At 39.0% G+C, this 19,761-nt stretch overlaps 1 protein-coding gene and 1 long non-coding RNA gene across 2 annotated transcripts; both read left to right on the forward strand.

Annotated features, from left to right (window-relative positions):
* On the forward strand, positions 1–783 carry LOC134292034 (uncharacterized). The gene is made up of 2 exons (XR_009999415.1): positions 1–321; positions 392–783. It is a non-coding gene; the product is annotated as an uncharacterized LOC134292034 (long non-coding RNA).
* A 4,840-nt stretch (positions 784–5,623) lies between these two features.
* On the forward strand, positions 5,624–9,532 carry LOC109410743 (putative helicase mov-10-B.1). Its single transcript, XM_019684256.3, has 6 exons — positions 5,624–5,781; positions 5,871–6,173; positions 6,455–7,082; positions 7,157–7,294; positions 7,362–7,844; positions 7,977–9,532. Exons 1-6 carry the CDS (start codon positions 5,760–5,762, stop codon positions 9,379–9,381), a joined length of 2,979 nt encoding a protein of 992 aa, XP_019539801.3. The 5' UTR covers positions 5,624–5,759; the 3' UTR covers positions 9,382–9,532.
* Positions 9,533–19,761: the final 10,229 nt, after the last annotated feature.

Here is a 19,761-nt window from a genome sequence, read left to right on the forward strand (position 1 = left end):
TGATAAAATTCCAAACGTAATGTTTATGTATGTTGAACCTTTTCAATTTATAAGACTTCGCAGAAGTTATTTTTAAATGTGCTAACATAAATATTATAACGATTGTATTCCTTCTTATGCGGTGAACCATAACACTTATTATCACATTGATTTAATTTATAAGTGAGCAAACATAAAAAGTAAAGTTATCCTGCTATAGTTAAAAATTATGTGTATCCACCTATGAATTTAAAGTTTGCCCGCTTTGATTCAGGACCAAAACGACGTCAGTGTTCGCGCCAATCGAAAGCGTCGGAGAGTCTTCTGCTGAGTTGAGTGAAAGTATGCATGTTTTATTTTATTTTTTTTCCATAAAATATCTATTTAAATCATTATTTTTCATCAATTTCAGTTGCACCATATTAAAAGGCAGGAGGAAATGCAAAATACAAGAGTCAAGGATGGCCCCGGATGGCGTTCGTCTTAGTCTGCAGTGCGGCCAAGACAAAGCAACAACAAGCGAGCCGGAAGTTGAACCGCCAACAAAAATAGAACCCGAATCTACCTCTGCCACCCCCACGGATGATGACGACGACCAGGGAAATCAGACGCTATTCAAGGGAAACCGCGATGATGAGAGATGTCACTCAGGATCGATCAAGAATTCCCGGCCGCGACACAACGACAAATCCACAGTGACGAGTTTCAGCAAGCGCAGACGGAGGCCCCATCTCGCAACAACCGTTGCGTTTTCATTTTTAAATTAAAAGTTCATTAAATCCTTGACTTAATCTACAACAAAAACATTGTTTTTCTTCTTTTTTTTATGGTTTTGCTTTTATTTGAAATTTACTCATAATTGTTATAAACTACGCATACATAATTTTTAAAAAATCTCACACATAATTTTTATTCATCACCTTAATAAATTTCATTTATTGATAGCCATAATTTTTATATGCGGGCAGTTTTATAGATTTTATGTTTGCAAACATACTTTTTAAAGGTGATGCCAAATTGCAAAAAATTATGTAGTTTCACACATAATAGTTATACGGAAAATATCTTCGGTGTACTCATATGCCCAAAATATGCACAATCAAGAGCCAAATACAAAATACTTACATTACACAACAACATAGAAACTTTACTGAGCCAAGCTGCCACTAAAGACTACGAAGAAATTTCAGAATTTGTTAAAATTAACAACATTACGATTTAACCTAGCACAAAAAACGGTTTTTTACTCTATCTAAACTAATTACAGTAATAACTGACTAAAAAGATCAGTTCCACTATTAATTGCTTGACAAAAAAGATCAATATAGAACGCGACCGATATTAAATACAAGGGTGATGGAGATGCCCTTAACACGCTTCATGATACTTGACAACCCTTGGCAGTATAGACACATCAGTCTGGCCACCCCTGAGGAGTAGAAGAAGAAGAAATTCTCTTCTTCTCTTTCACTCTTACAGAAATTTTGTAAACAACAAGGCCAAGAAACGTCAAAATCTCATACAAAATCAAAACAATGCACTGCCCTACAGCGGCCGTTCGCTCGTTGCAACATGTTTACATTGCAACGAGCGAATGCCATTCGCTAATAGCAACGTCACTTTGACACTAAAGTGCATCGAAATGCACTGACAGCATGACTGACAGCACAAATTTGACACTTGATTGCTTTTTAATTGCAAAAACTTGTCAAATTTTGCAATTAGCGGACTTACAGCTAAAAAGCGTTGCAACGAGCGGGTTTGCAACGAGCTAGGGGCAAGACACTGTGCAAACGAGAGTAACTCTGAGAAATTTTGAGTATTGTGCATCCTAGCTTAATCACTCAGATCCTGCTGATCTGAGTCAGCCGCCATAAGATTGCGCCCGTTTGATTTATACACGGCGGCTGACAGCTCCACCCGGCGGCTGCAAAACAGTTTTAGCCAAGGTGCACACCGTGTACAAATCATACGTGCGCGGTCTGGCGCGATCTGAGGCTGCGCGTTTCGAACGCAGCTTGCTGAGAATCTAAGATAAGCGCGACAATAACTCTTCTTACCAATGATCGACGAAATTTGTTGAAAAACACCCCTAAAACCTTGGGGCAAGACACTGTGCTCACAGACAAACAGACGTAACTCTTAGAGGAAATTCATCGAAAAGTTTTGCCCGGTGTCATTTTCATGAGCACACTGCCACCTGTTGGTAGAACCGCGCGCGACACTGTCGGCCATGATGGATTTCGATTTGAAGTTTTGCTGACACGCACACTACTACACAAATTGCATGTAATTTAAGTTTGCATCATTCAGCAACGTGTACACTGGCAAACGTCAAAGCGATCGAACACTAGCGCATCTGGTGGAACAATCGCGCAAATCAAATGAAATTTGAATTGATCGTTAAATGCATGTGCCAAGCCGTTTTTATGAGTGTTACGTCTGTTTGTCTGTGCTGTGCTGGAGAGTGCATTTTCTTTCACAGAGTTGCTCAGAATTTCTCTGGATTGCTCCCGTTTTTGCTTTGGTGTTGCCTGATTTATCGCAAAATCAAAACAATATTGCCCGATATCTAGCTTTTCTTGCAGTTTTAGGGGTGTTTTTCGACAAATTTCGTCGATCATTGGTGAAAAGAGTTAATCAGAATTTCTCAGAGTTACTCTCGTTTGCACAGTGTCTTGCCCCTAGCCTAAAACCATGCCTAAAACTGCAAAAAAGCGAGATATCGGGCAATATTGTTTTGTTTTTGCGATAGTATCAGGCAATACTCAAGCAAAACGGGAGCAATCCGAGGGGGGCGACACATCCAGATAATCTCGATTTGAGGCCATATCTCACAAGGATTAACAGATCTATGCAAAATTACAATGAAATTTGAGGAACGGGCAAAAATCGATTAAAATCAGCCATATCCGAGAAATCCGATAAAATCGATTATTAATGGCGCATACCCATATCGAATCGATTGAAATCAATGCGCATCTCTAGACCAAAATGTCAAATTTTCTCGTTTTTTTTGTGTGTTTTGATTATGGCCAGATGTTTTCTATTATTTATTTCTTATTACCTGAAATTGAATCAAGTACACACGTTCTGTTTAGAAAGAAGTGACAAAAATAATATATATATTTGAAGAAAACAAAACTATAAACATACTTAAATAAGGCCCCAAGTTCACAGGGTCAAATATTTGACAAGGAAAGAGCTCAAGAAATAACATCTGTTTGACTAATGGAAATTCGATCGAGTCAAACAAGATGCTTGAGCATTCAATTTTGTTTCTTTTTTGATATTTGACCCTGTGTACTGGGATCTTTGGTATACGCTTGGGTATACGAGGCAGCATTTTATTCTAGGCACCGACGTCTTGGAAAGTAGACCTTTACAGGTTTTGCAAGTCCGGTTATTGTTCCGAATGCCGATTCGCTGACTATGAGCTCTCCCAAAGTGCTAGTGTTGGGTTATCCAAACCCAAAACCTGTGTCAGTAACTCAGAATAGGTTTCCGAGAACCATCTCGGATTGTAACGATTCGAACACGGCACCGACTGCCTGACTGGGGTCGTTTCTTTGTTGTTCCAAAATGTGTGGCCGCTGCAGTTGCCTTGCGTTATGCTCCGGAGACCTATTTCGGTTTCCTGGTATTTTTCATTCCGCGATTTTTTCTACCGATGGTCTGGAGCTCCGCATCAGATGAGATTCTGTCGATTTCGTCTGCTGACTTGGCCAGCGCCGTTTCTTTTCCACCGCCGATGTGAGTCCCAAAACGTCTTCCACTTTGTATCGTTTTTCCTGTCCGAAAATAGAAAAATATGCATAAAACGTTGTTTCTCATCTCAGTGCTTTCTCCATCGTATTTAAAAAAACTCACCCTCAATCCTGACGAACTGTAGACAGTCTCCGATCCGAAGAAAAAAAAACTGCAGACTGGGAGATTCGATTTGTTTTGATCTGATGGGCCGACGCAGTTGATGTTCAGTTGGAAGCATTGGAAGAGCTGCTGTCAAACGGCGTCGCGACGTTGTAACGCTTTTGAGTCGGTATTGGGCGATTTTCAGTGATTGTTGTCATTTTATTCGATTTTTTCAGATATTTCGGATTTTTACCATTTTGTTGAGAATGGAAGGCATAAAACCGCTAAAAACTTAACCAAAGCTTAGGAAATGGAGAATATCCGATAAAATCGATTTAATATCCAACATAATGAAACAAGTCGATAATAATTGGGAAACTGAAATAAAATGACGTCTTATCGCATGACAATGGACTCGAATCGATTTGTGTCGTCCCCCTCGGAGCAATCCGGAGAAATTCTGAGCAACTCTGTGAAGGAAAATGTACTCTCCAGCACAGTGTCTTGCCCCAAGGCAACGAGCGAACGGACGCTGTATGTAATCAAAATTTTTAATCGCTTCCATCGACTTTTGTGACATCCCTTTAAAGTGACGTCACAGACAAACAGACGTAACTCTTAGAGGAAATTCATCGAAAAGTTTTGCCCGGTGTCATTTTCATGAGCACACTGCCACCTGTTGGTAGAACCGCGCGCGACACTGTCGGCCATGATGGATTTCGATTTGACGTTTTGCTGACACGCACACTACTACACAAATTGCATGTAATTTAAGTTTGCATCATTCAGCAACGTGTACACTGGCAAACGTCAAAGCGATCGAACACTAGCGCATCTGGTGGAACAATCGCACCATCACATGAAATTTGAATTGATCGTTAAATACATGTGCCAAGCCGGCCAAGCCGTTTTTATGAGTGTTACGTCTGTTTGTCTGTGGTGACGTTTTGATGCAACCGGCTGCGATGCGGCCATGTTTTTGAAGTCATCATCTGTTTCAGGTCAAACATTTGATTTAGGCGTAGTTTACGAATGACATTTTTTTCTTTAACAAAAAAGTTCTTTGCATCCCCAATTGCGGCCTAATTTGAACACGTTTTTATTTATTGTAACATATTTCAGCTAAGAGAATTAGATTTTTTCATAATTCTCCTAGTATTTTCGAAAATTTTCTTTTTTGTTGTGGAAAATATTGTGCATCCTAGCTTAATCACTCAGATCCTGCTGATCTGAGTCAGCCGCCATAAGATTGCGCCCGTTTGATTTATACACGGCGGCTGACAGCTCCACCCGGCGGCTGCAAAACAGTTTTAGCCAAGGTGCACACCGTGTACAAATCATACGTGCGCGGTCTGGCGCGATCTGAGGCTGCGCGTTTCGAACGCAGCTTGCTGAGAATCTAAGATAAGCGCGACAATATTACGCGCTTTTCAAGTGTTGGTCCAGAAAAGTGTACTGTTTACAAACTTTTGCTGTCAAAATGGGGTTCAACGCACAATGGGGGTCAGAGATCAAGGAGAATACATTTTACTAAGGTGGCGCAGATAAACATTGCAAACCACTGGTTGTCTCTTCCACTCGTCTGGTGTTCTTATGCAACTAAAATAGTGACGTCACTATTTCAGTTCCATAAGAACACCAGAAGAATGGAAGAGACAACCAGTGGTTTGCAATGTTTATCTGCGCCACCTTAGTAAAATGTATTCTCCTTGGTCAGAGATGTTGGCTCGCTTTTTTACTGTGGGGTAGTATTCGGATGACAAGTGGCTGTTTTGATGTCCAGCCGCCCAGCCGCTCAGCTTGGCGTCGGCGCTGAGCACTGTCGATGTGGTGCGGATGCGGTGAAGTCGGTGAAGCTCTTTGATGGTGTTTCGTTTGCAAAAAGTTGTGAATATTATTACCAAAACCGCTGAAAACTTCTCCAAAATATGCAGAAAAACGTAAAGAAAGGTATGCAAACATTTTTTAGTAATCTTGAAACTGTTTTCATAACGTTCGTGTGACAAAATACTTTGCCTCTCTATCGAACCAACCAACAGCCGGAGTAAACGAAATCCTCCGGGGCGTGCTGGACATGTGCCACGGCGAAGGTCTACTCTCGCCGGACGGTACCGTGCCGTCCGAGGTGGTATTCCGACGCTTCACCGCCGAAGTGTTTCGGCTATATCGACAGGATGTTCGGCTGCGCGAATTCCAAGCTTTGATGGGACGGTCCACCTTCGTGACGGAAGCTTTGGCCGATCGCAAGGAGTACCGGATAAACGTGGAGAAGGTTGTTGCGGAACGGAAGCCGGAGGAGGAACCTTCTGGTGTGGTGGAAAGAGAACGAAATGCGGTGAAAGGTAGGATTTTGTCTTTGTAGAGATGGGAGAAATTGAGAAATGATACTTGTGAGGGCTGATAACGCTCGGGTGTCCGGCAAGACCATGCTGAGGGTGACGGGTTCGATTCCCGGTCGGTCCACACGATAAGCACATGCAAAACGGTCATTGACAGAGGAAGCTTTCAGTTAATAACTGTGAAAGTGGTCATAGAGTCCCTCGTGTGGGAAATAACATCAATTTTGTAACAAGTTGGCACGGATGAGCGTAGGTATATTAAAGATCCCGTTTCTGTTTTACAGAACCTGGAAGTGGCCCTCAGAAGAATAACCCATTCAACATGAATCCGTTCCTCTCGAGTCTGCAGCACTATTCATTGATACGTGATGAAGTGTATCTGGAGAAGGTTACGACGGGCGTTGAGATGACCTATGCCATCACCGTCAGTCGTCCGGCGGATCCGGCCTATTCGGCACAAGGTTACAGCTGTCTGATTTGCCGGGAGAACTTCCGAAGCGCAATGGCCTATCTGCATCACATTTCCTCCCACGGATCCACGCTGACCGTCGAAGCAAACGGCATCCTACGACGTACCAAAAGTGCCCTCAACGTGACGCTTCTCTACGACGAATGTCAGCTAATGTCCACGCTTAAGCTGGCCAATCGGGAGGGCACTCAGGTGATTATCAACGGTGTCTACATCTACCACAAGCATTTCGAACTGTTTCCTATTGATCTACAAACGACCACGCTGGAGCCGGGTATGAACCAGGGATTTTTGATTCAGAATCGTATGCTGGTGAAGTCACCGGACAAGTACTCACTGCTGATCACGTACCGTCGAAGCGGGGACCAGTGGGATCTGCTGGAGCAGCACTATCTGCGGGTTTACGAGGTCAAACGTTCTTCGAGGGGACGCAACCGCGGAAGGTATGTTGGGCACGACTCTGAAAAAGATCTGGTGTTTTCTCCAATGAATGTCGTCAAACTCTATGTCGTTTCAGGAACGATTTGAAATCGATCAGACCGGGTATGCTTGGCGATTATCTTCCACCGAAAAACCTGTGCACCTTGGTTGCGAACAATTTTCAGCTCGTTTCATCCTACACGCCTGCGGAGAAAAAGCTGCACGACGATATAAGGTAAGATTGAACTTACCTGGCCACGAAATCTTCCATTCCAGCCTTATTAACCCTCCCTTTTCACCAGGGCATTCTACCACGCCAACCCTAAAACACGCCTGAACGCCTCCAACTACTGCCAAACGCTGGAGCTGCTAACCCACATCCAGGACCTGAACGTCCAGTGTGACCTGGCCCAGTACCGAGCTGACGATGCCGTGATCACCCCGACGCAAATGCAACGACTGTATCGGATCGATACGGCCCATTTTACCTCACTGCCGGTGAATCTCGCAGAGGGTGACATCGTTCAGTTGACCATCGCGCAGCCGGGGTCCAGCGGAAACAAAATTGAAGGTACCATAGCCCAAATCCTGTACGATCACATCGTCGTCGAGTTGGACGTCCGGGTGCAGGCTGACTGTCGTTGCCAGGTGAAACTACAGGCCAATCGGGTCGTTTGTCGCTTGGAGCTGCAGGCTTTGGATATTGTACGGCGGCATGAGCTAGCTCCGCTGTTCTTTCCCACCGAAGCCCCGAAGGTGACGGCACCCAAGAGCATTCAAATGATGTAAGTACATATTGGGTATGAATTGCGAGAATTTCTTTGAAACTTTGTACTATAATTCTATCTGGTTACATTTAGTACTTTGGTAGATGGACTTTGAGTTTGATCCATCAATAAAACCCCGTCTCTCTTTAGCACAGCCTGGACGAACCCCAGCTTGGCGGACAACGTGGAGCAGCAAACGGCCGTCAGAAGCATCTTGAATCGCGTTTCGGATCCACTGCCGTACATCCTGTTTGGTCCACCGGGGACTGGTAAAACCACCACAATCGTAGAAGCTATTGTCCAGATCTGTAGCCATCGTCCGACGGCTCACATCCTAGTGGCGGCCCAATCGAACTCCGCGTGCGACGAAGTGGCCATTCGTTTGCTGAAGCACCTTGCTCCGAACAAACTGTTTCGGGTCTATTCCCGTTCCAGTGAAAAGCGTCTGGACGAAATTCCGGAAAACCTGCGACAGGTCTCCAACCTCGCCAATGGTAAACATCGGTGGCCCACATGGGAAGAGGTATACGGAACCAGAGTTGTGATCTGCAGTCTCTCAATCTGCGGCCGTTTGGTGCAGAGCAAAATCCGGAGCAATCATTTCAGGTATGTGTTCATTGACGAATGCGGGAGTGCCTCAGAGCCGGCTGCTTTGGTGGCTCTGGCTGGGTTGGTCAGTTCTCGGGGAAAGCTGCACGCCAGCGTTGTTTTATCTGGAGATCCATATCAACTTGGGCCGGTAGTTCGCAGTGAACTAGCGGCCAAAATGGGCCTTGGCATGTCCATGCTGGAGCGATTGATGAATCTCCCCGTGTACCAAAAGGATCCCACCACGAAGAAATACAATAACCAGTTGATAACCAAACTGGTGAAGAACTACCGATCCCACGAAGCGTTGATCAAATTCTCCAATGAGCAGTTCTACGACGGCGAGTTGCAATGCCTAGCACCCACCGAGGAAGTCTGCTTAGCGGAAAACTGGCGTTGGTTACCAAACAAAACCTTTCCCATCATACTGCACACCGTGTTCGGTTCGAATGAGCGATCCTCGAAAACCAAAAGTTTCATGAATCAAACCGAGATCGATACGGTCGAGTTCTACCTAGACTTCCTCCTTAAAGCGGGCATCAACGATCGGAAAATCGCCCAGGAGGACATCGGAATAATATCCCCGTACCAGCTGCAGGTCCAGCGGCTGAAGCAAATGTGCGTGGCCAAGCAGTGGCCAACCGTCGAAATTGGCTCCGTCGAGCAGTACCAGGGCCGAGAGAAACTCGTAATCATCCTGTCTACCGCCCGGTCCCATACGCCGGACGTGGGCTTTCTGAACAACGTAAAACGGCTGAATGTGGCTCTGACCAGAGCCAAAGCCCTTCTGATAATCGTAGGTAACAGCAACACGCTGCAAACGGATCCCAATTGGTACGAGTTTATCAAGTACTGCACCACGAGCCACGCCATTGTGGGCAGGTGCTTTGGGTTGGACGAGAAACGAATTGTCGAACGGACCAACCGCGATGCCTTGTTCGATGCTCTGTTTAATGTTTTGGTGTAATAATTGATATCGTTCATGATATGTTGTCACCGTTCGGTGTGATCTTAACGACCTATATGTGTAAAATTGTCCTTTCTTTTTGTAAAAGTGAGGTGTTTAATGTTTTGAGTTTCAATTATAATTTTGATCGATGAAATTCCTTCATTTCATACTACAGGTTTTGATTATTTCAGTTATCTAATTATACCAATTGACAATGAAAGAATAGACGATCGTTAGTAAGAACCCTGTAGCACTTATTAGATAAGAGTAAAACACAGTGGCGTAGCAAGGGGGGTGCGGAGGTGCGGTCCGCACCGGGCCCCCGAATTCAAAGGGCCTCCAAATCAGTGAAGGTTTCTTACACTAGTTTGAATGAAGTTCTTTAAATAGCGAAAGTTTGCTACAAGTATAAGTCAATACTTGCAGATCTGCTGATAGGTATGTAGGGGCCCCTTCGTGAAATTCTGGAATGGGCACACAGATGACTTATTTGAAGTCCTATCATTAACAATTCGATGATTGCTCTTTGAACCTACAGGGGTCCCAAAACACAAGAAATACAAAATGCTAGAAATCAAAATATAATTTTACGAAATTCAGTACCGATATGGAAGTAAAATTCATGAGTATAATGAAAATGTCATAATAAGTATCATCCTAACTACAGGACCAAACATAGCTGTTCACTAAGCTTAAGGTAGCAGTCGAAATTCAGGGGTCTCATTTATTAAAGTTAAGATCTGAACACATGTCACGTCAAAACTGTAATAACAACAGTTTGTTGATAAGTTTTACTCTCGTATAAAAAATGCAATCAACGTATTCCAACTATTTCATCGAGTACTTCTGATGCATTCTTTCAGGAATTCCTCCAATCATCCCTACAGAAACTTCTCAAGAAATCCTTCAGGAATTCCTTCAAGGATTTTTTCCGGCATTTCTTCAAACATTCGTTCAGGATTACCTCTTCGAATTTCTTCATAAAATCTTACAAGGATTATGTTATGAAGTCCCTCAGATGAACCTTAAGGAATTTCTAATAGGATTCCATTAGATATTTATCCAAATCTTGTAGGAGTTCCTCATGGGAATTATTTTTCATGAATTTCGGAGATCATGCTTGGAGCCATACTTGAATGCTCCTTGGAAGATTTTCTAAAGGAATTGTGGAGGTATTCCCGAAGGAATTCTTGTAGAAATGTTTGCAAGAATTTTTGGAGGAATTTTTAATGGAATCTTTATCTTGATGAATTCCAAGACGTATTCGGAAAGAATCATTGGGTTGAGTTTACAGGTATCTTTGATGACATTCTTGAAGGATTACTACAGTACTATGTAGTAGTACTAGAAGTACAATGAGTACATTGAGGACTTAGGTAAAGAGTTCCTGAAGAAATTTTGAAAGCAAAGAGATTTTTGGAAGAACTAATGATGCCATGCCTATTATTTCTCAAAGAAATCAATGGCGGAAACCTCAATGAATTCCTCTCAAATTCTTTGGAGCAAATCGAAAAACAAAAAAGATCCTGTATATTTGGAGGAATTTATGCAGGAGGGCTTGGGGGAAATTCTGTATATTCAAATTCTTTGGGGACGAATGTGGTCATACTTGTAGGATTATCTGAAGGAAAATTAAAAAAAAATCCTTGAACGAATCTTTGTATTGTAGGTAGCTTGAAAAAAAAAATCGTTGGAGAAAAGATTAAATCTTCACTGAACTTCCACAAAGGATTATTGAATGAATTGTGAAAAAGAACTTGAAAAAATTGCATAAGGAATTTTTGGTCGATTTCTTACAGCAATTATTGAAGAAATTCTGACGAAATCCCTGCAGGTATAACTAAAGAAATGCTTGAACAAATTATTAAGAAATCCTTTGAAGAACTTCAAGAAAAATTGTTTGAGGCATTGGAAAAAGAAATTCTTGGAGATTAAAAAAAAAAAAGAATTCCTAAAGGACTCTTCTCCAAAACTGCTGAAGTTATTATCTGAGGTAGCCCCAAAAGAATCATTTGTGGAAATCTTAAAAAAAAAACTTTTTATAGAATTTATGGGCATACATACAGGGTGTTAGGTTCGTGAGTGCAAACTTTTTAAGAGGCGATAGAGGATCAAAAATGGTTGGAAAAAAATGTTCTACGCATATGGCAAATCTCAACCGTTACGTAGTTATTGAACTTTACATTTTTTTTTTACTTTTATTGCCTTAAACTGGCTATAACTTAAAAATGGTCAAACTTTTCTCAATTTGTATACCCTTATTCGAAAGATTATTGAATTTTCTATCAAATCACATCTTTGGATCGATTGTTTTAGTTAAATAAATAAGTTTTCTAGAGCAAATAGCTCGAAAGTAGTGTGTTTTAATTTGTTTTTGTCAATTATCTTTGAAAAAAAGCGTAATAATTTTAAATTCTTACTTAGGCAAAGTTGTGGCCCTTGTTCAACTCTACAGTTCGTTTTTTGACAGCAAACTTCTAGCTCTTATCGTCAATCAATCAATAAATCCAAAGATGTGATTTGATAGAAAATTCAATAATCTTTCAAATAAGAGTATAAAAATTACAATAAGTTTGATCATTTTCAAGTTATAGCCAGTTTAAGGCAATAATAGCCAAAACATGTAAAGTTCAATAACTACGTAACAGTTCAGATTTGACCATATGCGTAGAACAATTTTTTTCACCATTTTTGATCTTCTATCGCTCCTTAAAAAGTTTGCACTCATGAACCTAACACCCTGTATAATTGAAGGAATTGCTTCAGAAACGCATGGAGGAGTTTGTAGCAACTTTCGAAGGAAATCTTAGAGAAATTTGTAAAGAAGTCCTTGAAGTAATTCCTAGATAAGTCGTAAAATATATTCAAGAAAAAGTTCTTGGAGTTCCTCACTTGGAACAAATGCTTCATGAAATCGTAATAATCATTTTTAAAAGTTTCGTGAAGGGAATCCGGACGAAACTGGTGTTCCTGATGGAAACCTTGTAAGAATACCTGAAGGATTCATTGAAAGAATCACAGTAGAATTTATTTTTTTATTAGAATTTCTGATGTATTTCTTCGGAAATTTCTTTTGGATTTTTTCACCAATTACTTTGGAAATCCGTGCAGCAATTTGTTAAGGAATATCTTGATCCCTTCAGCAAATACTCAAAATTTTTTTCGGAAATTCCTTTTGGGAATTCCTTAAGGATTTTTTGTCTGATATCATTCTGCATTATTTCTAGAAAATTTCTGTGGCTATTATTTTGGAAACTGTTCTAGCTATTGTGTCGAAAATTGAGTGCGCTATCCCTTTGGTAAAAACTCTCAATTTTTTTTTAGGATCTCTGTTAGAAGTATCATTGAAAATTTCTGCGGCAAATCTTTTGAGAAATTGTTAGGCAATTCCTTTGAAAACTTCTTTAATGAACTCACGGCAATGCTTCAGCAATGACTTCACGATCTTCAAATTTTTATTTCTACGAAAACTTCTTTAAAAATTTTGTCTGCAACCTTTTGCTGTTTTTTTTTTACTATTCATTTGAAAAATCACCTGATAATTACTTTGAGAATAACTTTAACACTCTTTTGGAAACTTCTTCGCCAATTCATATGGAAATTGATTGGTTTATTCATTTGGCATTTTTTCGGCAATCCCTTTGGATTTTGTTTTGGTAGGTCTTTTGATAATTTCTCGGCAATAATATTCGAAATTGATTGATTGATTTGTCTTTATTAAAGAGACTTTCAGCCCTTGGCTGGTTCGTCTCTAAGAATATTTAAAATTGGTTTTTAGTTATTATTTTTGAAGTTTCGATATTCTTTGGGCAATTGCTTTGGAAATTTATCAGGAAACTCCTACGGGATTTCAGCAATTTCATTGAAAGTTACACCGGCAGTCCCTTTGCTAATATACATGAAATTTACGTTTTTTCAATAGTTCCTTTAGAAATTCATTCGATAGGTACTTTTACAATTCCTTAGTCAATTCGTTTGACTGACTCCGGTAATTCCTTTCCTTTGGTAATTCCTCTGGATACCTCTGGAATTCTATACGGAATTACGTCTGTTATGCAGCTGATTTTTGTCTGGTTTTGCAGTTCTATGAGATACACTCTTGCGAATTGGAAAAAAACAAGAATTTAAAACGGAACGGCCGAAGAAATTCGCAAAGGAATTACCGAAGGAATTTCCAAAAAAATAAGGTGATTATCAGAGAAGTTTACAAACAATTTCCTAAAAAATCGCAAAGGAATTTTTAAAAATGTTTTTTTTTATTTATTGAAAAAAAAAATCTTATGTTTTTTTTTAATTTCTCATGAGGAGTTCTTGAATCCTTGAATAAATTATTAGAGGAATTTCTTAAGCATTTCTAGCAAAAACACTCAAATCCTCTAGAGGAATTTGTGTAATAATCTTCGAAAAAATCTTGCTGAAGTAATTATATAAATACATGGAGAAATCCTTGCATGAAGAATGCCCGAAAGATTTGTTGGAAAAAAAATAATTTGTGAAATACTTGGGGACATCAGTTTAACCCTTCAGGACGCGCGCCGTTGTAAAAAGTACAACAATGCCAATAAAAAACCTCGCTCGTCGTATACAGCGCAAGCACAGTGCATTTTTAGGCTCGAACAGGCGCGCGTCCTGAAAGTTTAAGTAAGAATGAATGAAATCAATTGAGGAAATTCTAAGAGAATAATTAATAAATTTTGAACGAATCTTTGGAGAAATCGTAAGAGCATTTATTGGATGAACTACTAAAGACATCTTTAGAAAAATTCCTGAAGAAACTTTGGGAGGGATTTCCACAGGCCTCTTTGAAGGAATTTCTTTAAAATTTTGAATAAAACCTTGGAAGAATTCCAAAAGCGAGTCCTGGAAAAATCCCAAAAGTAATCCTCGGTAGAATTCTTGGAGAAATTGTTAAATAAATTAAACAAGGAAAGCTTTATCCGATTGATGATTCCCTTGCAGTAGTTTCTAACAAGATCCTTGAAGGAATTCTGAAAGAATTTTTTGATAATTTTCGAAAGTTTTGCTTTGGAAAAATATTTAAGAAATCCTTGGAAAAAATTTCGTAGGAATTCTTAAAGCGATTCCTGAAGGATTCCCTATGGATATCCTCTATGAAATCTTAATCTTGCATTAATCGCTTAAAAGATGCTTCTAGGCATTCTTAAAGAATTCCGGAAGAAAGTAGCAAAACAGTCTTAGGAGGAATCCTTGGAGTAACATGAGAATATTTTTTTTTATTCGATAAGATAGGGCATCTGTTCCTTTACTATTTAAGCATATATGTACGCTCCAATTTTCATCCTACTCAAATCAAAGGAATGAAGCGCTTTTTGTATTGTTTCTTTTTTTGTATTTTTTTAGAAGTGAGCATGAATGATAACAAAAATTACGTTATCATCGATTCCGTAATCGTTTTGTTTTCGAATAGGATTCATTTGCGACTGTAGGATTAGGGCATGTTGACCCTACCAGGAATTCTCAGAGAATTTTTTAAACGATTTTTTCGGAGGAATTTCTAGCGGAATCATTAATAACCTGGTAAAGAAGGTCTCGAAAGAACTTTGAAGGAGTCTTATGAAAAATCACAATAGATTTTTTTTAAATAGTTCCCAGAGAAATGTTAGCAAAAATTCCTGTAGGAATCCTTGGAAAATGTCCTTGAGTTGATGGATATTAAAGAATTCGTTGGAGGAATTCCAGAAGGATTTTTCGAAAGAATTTCTACAAAACTCCTACGAAGCTCCTCTGAGAATTTTCTTAGAGGAACTTAGGAATTTCTGAAGGAATCCTTGGAATCCTTCTGAGCATAACGTGATTTTATTGCGTTCCAATTCCTTTGTGTTGCCGGTTAAATTACCTACCTAAACAGTTTTAATTTCCGTGGATAGAATGACAATTTAATCGATAAAATGACAGTTCGCCCCGAACAAAAAAAATCCCCATACAATCTTTAAAGGGATTTTAAAAATAGTTCCCGGGCACCAAAAAATGATGAAATTTTGGACTTCGACTATATTTTGGACGGAAATAATCTGGATACCCCTACAGAACCCGATTTCGATTTTATTTTTTCGGAAGAATATGTGGTTCCAACAAATCTTTGGAGAATTTTTTGTAGCATTTTTTTCTGGAATCTTCTAAATGAATCCTCAGACATATTATTGATAGAAACCCTGGTGGACTTCCTGAACAAATGTTTCGAGAAATACTCGATAAAGCCTTTGCCAGAATCTTTTGAAGTACTTTGAAGTATTTCTGAAAACATTCTCGGAAACAACACTGTAAGAATTCCTGAAGGAGTGCTTATAAAAATACTGAATGACATCCTTGCATTAACGACTTGAAAGATTCTTGAAGACAAATTGTTATTCAAGAGAGATTTTTTTAAAAGAAAGCGGTAAAGCAATCTTTGAATTGATCTTTGAATTCCTTAAGGATTACCTGGTACAATTCCCAAATAATTTGTTAAAAAAATTCGACATAATTCTTAGAAAAAATCTTACGTTCATTGATGGATTTCATTGCATTTTTTTATCGTTTTGTACAAAATACAACAGGCGATCATTCGAGAGATTTATCATTGTAAAATATGTACATCTGTCATTTTCATGGGGGCCCACAAATTTTGTTCCGCACCGGGCCCCCAAATTCCTAGCTACGCCACTGGTAAAACATATCGAGTTTAATAGCTAGTCTTACAGACAAAATACGTCAATAAAACAGCGTAAACGGCTGACTAAATATTATCCTGATTAAACGTTCAGATTTGATTAGTTAATTCGTAATTTTGTGAAACATATCAATAATCAGATAATCATGAGTGAATCATGACTCACGCAATGCAATTATTTAATCGGTTTGGTGAATCCCCTTATCAAGTCCCTTATATCATGATCCGTAGTTCTTTCAGACCTCTTCAACGATCCACTGATGGTGACAACCAAATTCCGGCAGTAAATAAATCGCAGATTCATCATCTCTTCGATTATTTTGATGCAGAGTAGGTATGATTCAGGGGAAATAATCTTCCCCAGACAAAGTCAGAACATTGTTTTCTTATGGAGCATCTAAATGGCTTCGAAATGGCTGATGACGTTGCTCTCTTAACTTAACAGCGGCGCTCTGATATGCAGAGTAAGCTCGATGATCTTGCCGATCGCTCCTCCTCGGCGGCAAGTCTTGATTTGACACGGCTGATGCACGAAGAGACAAAGGAGCACAAGGTCCGGTCTGCTTTTGCGAGTTTAACCTTCCGTTAATCGCGCTGTTGTACTTTGTACAACACATGAGAATTATCGACTATTACTTTGAAACCATTTTTTCTATCGATGTCAAACCCGAATATATTCTACAGGAGAGCGATTCCAAGCAACAGCATCAAAATTAAGGAAAATTTTTAATTCATGATTTTCTATTGAACTGAAACTTTGCACAGTTTTTCAGTTCCATCTAAATCGCCATTTTTCGATATCAAATTTTTATTTAGAGCCACGACTAACTTTTCAAAAGGGTGTATGTGAAAATGGTTCAAAAACATTCAAAAATATGCACAGCTAAAACGGATTGTTCGATTGTTATGAATTTTTCAGCAAAGTTAGATAGCTAAATGGTGATTTCTAAGAAAATATACACTGTGAAAAAAATCTATTTTATCATTGAAAAACATCATTTTTGTCACAAAAACTCAAATATCTCAAAACCCTATCTTTTTACCAACTTGAATTTTTTAGGGAAAACGGTCCATTGTATTAGCAATCTACCATAAAAATTTGGTGATGGTAAACTAATAAACAAAAAAGTTATAACATTTCAAAAATTTCACAATTTTTACATTTAGTAAAAAAAATTTTCTGTGTAAATTATTTCGGCCGGAAATCGCGATTTAATGCTGATTTTATTGTTCAGCAAAGTTAGATAACTAAATGGCGATTCCTAAAAAAATATACACTGTGAAAAAAATCTTTTTTAACATTAAAAAATATCATTTTTGTCACGAAAACTCAAATATCTCAAAACCCTATCTTTTTACCAACGTAATTTTTTAGAGAAAACGGTCCATTGTATTAGCAATCTACCATGAAAATAAACAAAAAAGTTATGACAATTCAAACATTTCACAATTTTCACATTTATTAATAATTTTTTTTAGTGTAAATTATTTCGGCCGGAAATTAAAGTTTGATGCTGATTTTATTGTTAATGGCCTTGCGTGAGTAAAACAAGTTGTTTTTATTATATATTATATTTACATATAATATACTATGTACAGTAATGTTCCGAATTTATCACGCCCTCCGCGCATTAGTCGTTTATTCATTAATTTGCTGTTACATTTGAGGACAAGTGTTTTCCCTCTTCTTCAAGATGAATGTTGAAAGCGTGTTTTGCAACGTTAATAATATTGAAATGGGTATAGATGTTGAAGAATATTACAGGGCATTTTTGAAAAGGGGCGTAATTAAATTGTTTAAACAGATGTCGCTGATGGCAATTTCTCAGTTGTTGTCGTTTTCGAACTTCCTGCGCCCTGCTTTACCGATGATATACAGATGGCTCGTTTGTCAAATTCTAGACGGCAGGACGTGCAAATGCGTAATTTTGTACACAATGTGGACATTTGGGCATAACCAGTCTCTTTCAGTTTATCTATGGTGCTTTCGGTGAGATTTCGGCGAGATTTTTTAACTTACTTGTTTGGTGTTGGTGGCTGAGGAAAAAAAATACTATACAATTTTTAATATTCATAGCGGTAGTATTTTTTTGTTTTTTTCGTGAGCATTGTCAGGTATGTATACAGACAAACAAACGTAACACTGGCGAAATTTTCATTGACCACGCCTTCAACAATCATTTTGAATCTTGGTTGTGGCTTTCATCCCGAATAAAACGGTATCATACATAAGTTATACGGGATATCATTTTCTTATTATTCGTGTAATCATAAACTGGATTATAAATCGATGATACAATTAATCATATCGATACTACCTGTTATCATTTATGGAGTTTTAATGATAGACCCAATGGGTTGTTAAGTATCGTTACCATTCAAAAATGCCATTTTTCTCGAACAAAATTTTAGCAATATTATTCATACTATAATCGCTTTATCATATTTTTTACGATACAGTGAATAATTAAAACAAAATGGAAATATTTCATGAAATTTTCTGTCGACCAGAAAAAATACACCCCTGCTAGCATTTGCTGGGCACTGTCAAGTTTTTGTATCATTATATGAATCGTTGTTTACATTCGTGGTGATTTTTAGTTTGCTGGATCGGGAATCGAACCGTGTTGTTGGTGCTTGCTCCTCGCGCGTTGCCTCGGTGTCTACATACTAGACCAAATTGAATTGGTGGTCGCGAGTATATTAAAGTAGTACAGGTTCTAGAAGTGAAAACCTCGATCAAAACACTTCCGAATTTATGGACTTGTACGTGGGAGGCCGAACAAGAGGAAAGGATCTTCCTAGATTACGTTTCACCAGCATTGACCGCATCGGGAGGTAAGTTATCAAGTGACCTGTAGTGATTAGCTGGTTGCAACGGCTCACCGAAACCAGTAACGGCAACAGTTATCAGTCGTCATAACTAGGTACTGAAACTGCCAGCGCTACAGTTAGTTTTGTGATTGTGGCATTGATGAATAGAACCTGCTGCTGCCAAGGGGTTTTGGAGCTACGCTCGCGGTCGGGGAAGGGGTAGTACATGCACGTAATCGTGGTGGATAAGAAGTGATATTATGTTTCCAGTTCAAAACCGAATCAGCGACATTTTTTCTTTGACTTCCGCTGCTTTTGCCTTGCGTTAAACACAATGTCGGAAGTGGGGCGCTGTATAGAGCACCAGGTGTACAATACAGCTCCCCACTTCCGACATTGTGTTTAACGCAAGGCAAAAGCAGCGGAAGTCAAAGAAAAAATGTCGGTAATTCGGTTTTGAACTGGAAACATAATACACATTTTTGTGCCAAAACTGCTAAATTACGGCATTGAAAATAAGATAACAATGAATAATAACATGATGATGTCTTAATTTAGCCATTAAATACCAAATACAGTGAAAAAATAGCCGAAATGGTATTTTTGTCGCTGTAATTTTGCTTCACCCGATTATTAAAAAATATTGATTCGTCATTCAACGAATCATTATGATCTGTTCAATGATACTTGAACAATTCTGAATAATTTGATTTTTTCAATCCTTATCATTTTATCATAAAACGATTACAGATTGTATTGTTATCATTGCACCAATGGATATCGTATAATATGAACGATGCCATGAATAGTATTTTTCTATGCGGGATAACAAGAAGAGCGCCCATCGTTTTTCTTTGCGTTTGCGTTTGACGTTTCCACCAGGTGGTGATAGTGTGAACTGTGCGATGAATTTT

Source organism: Aedes albopictus, chromosome 3 (genome assembly GCF_035046485.1).
Source record: "Aedes albopictus strain Foshan chromosome 3, AalbF5, whole genome shotgun sequence".
Lineage (NCBI taxonomy): Eukaryota > Metazoa > Arthropoda > Insecta > Diptera > Culicidae > Aedes > Aedes albopictus.

Bases quoted from the DNA above. Each gene is read 5' to 3' on its own strand.
- LOC109410743 (XM_019684256.3), top strand. From the start codon at position 5,760: ATGCAGAAAAACGTAAAGAAAG. The intron at 5,782-5,870 runs GTATGCAAACAT...ACCAACCAACAG, and splicing joins GCAGAAAAACGTAAAGAAAG to CCGGAGTAAACGAAATCCTC. The intron at 6,174-6,454 runs GTAGGATTTTGT...TCTGTTTTACAG, and splicing joins AGAACGAAATGCGGTGAAAG to AACCTGGAAGTGGCCCTCAG.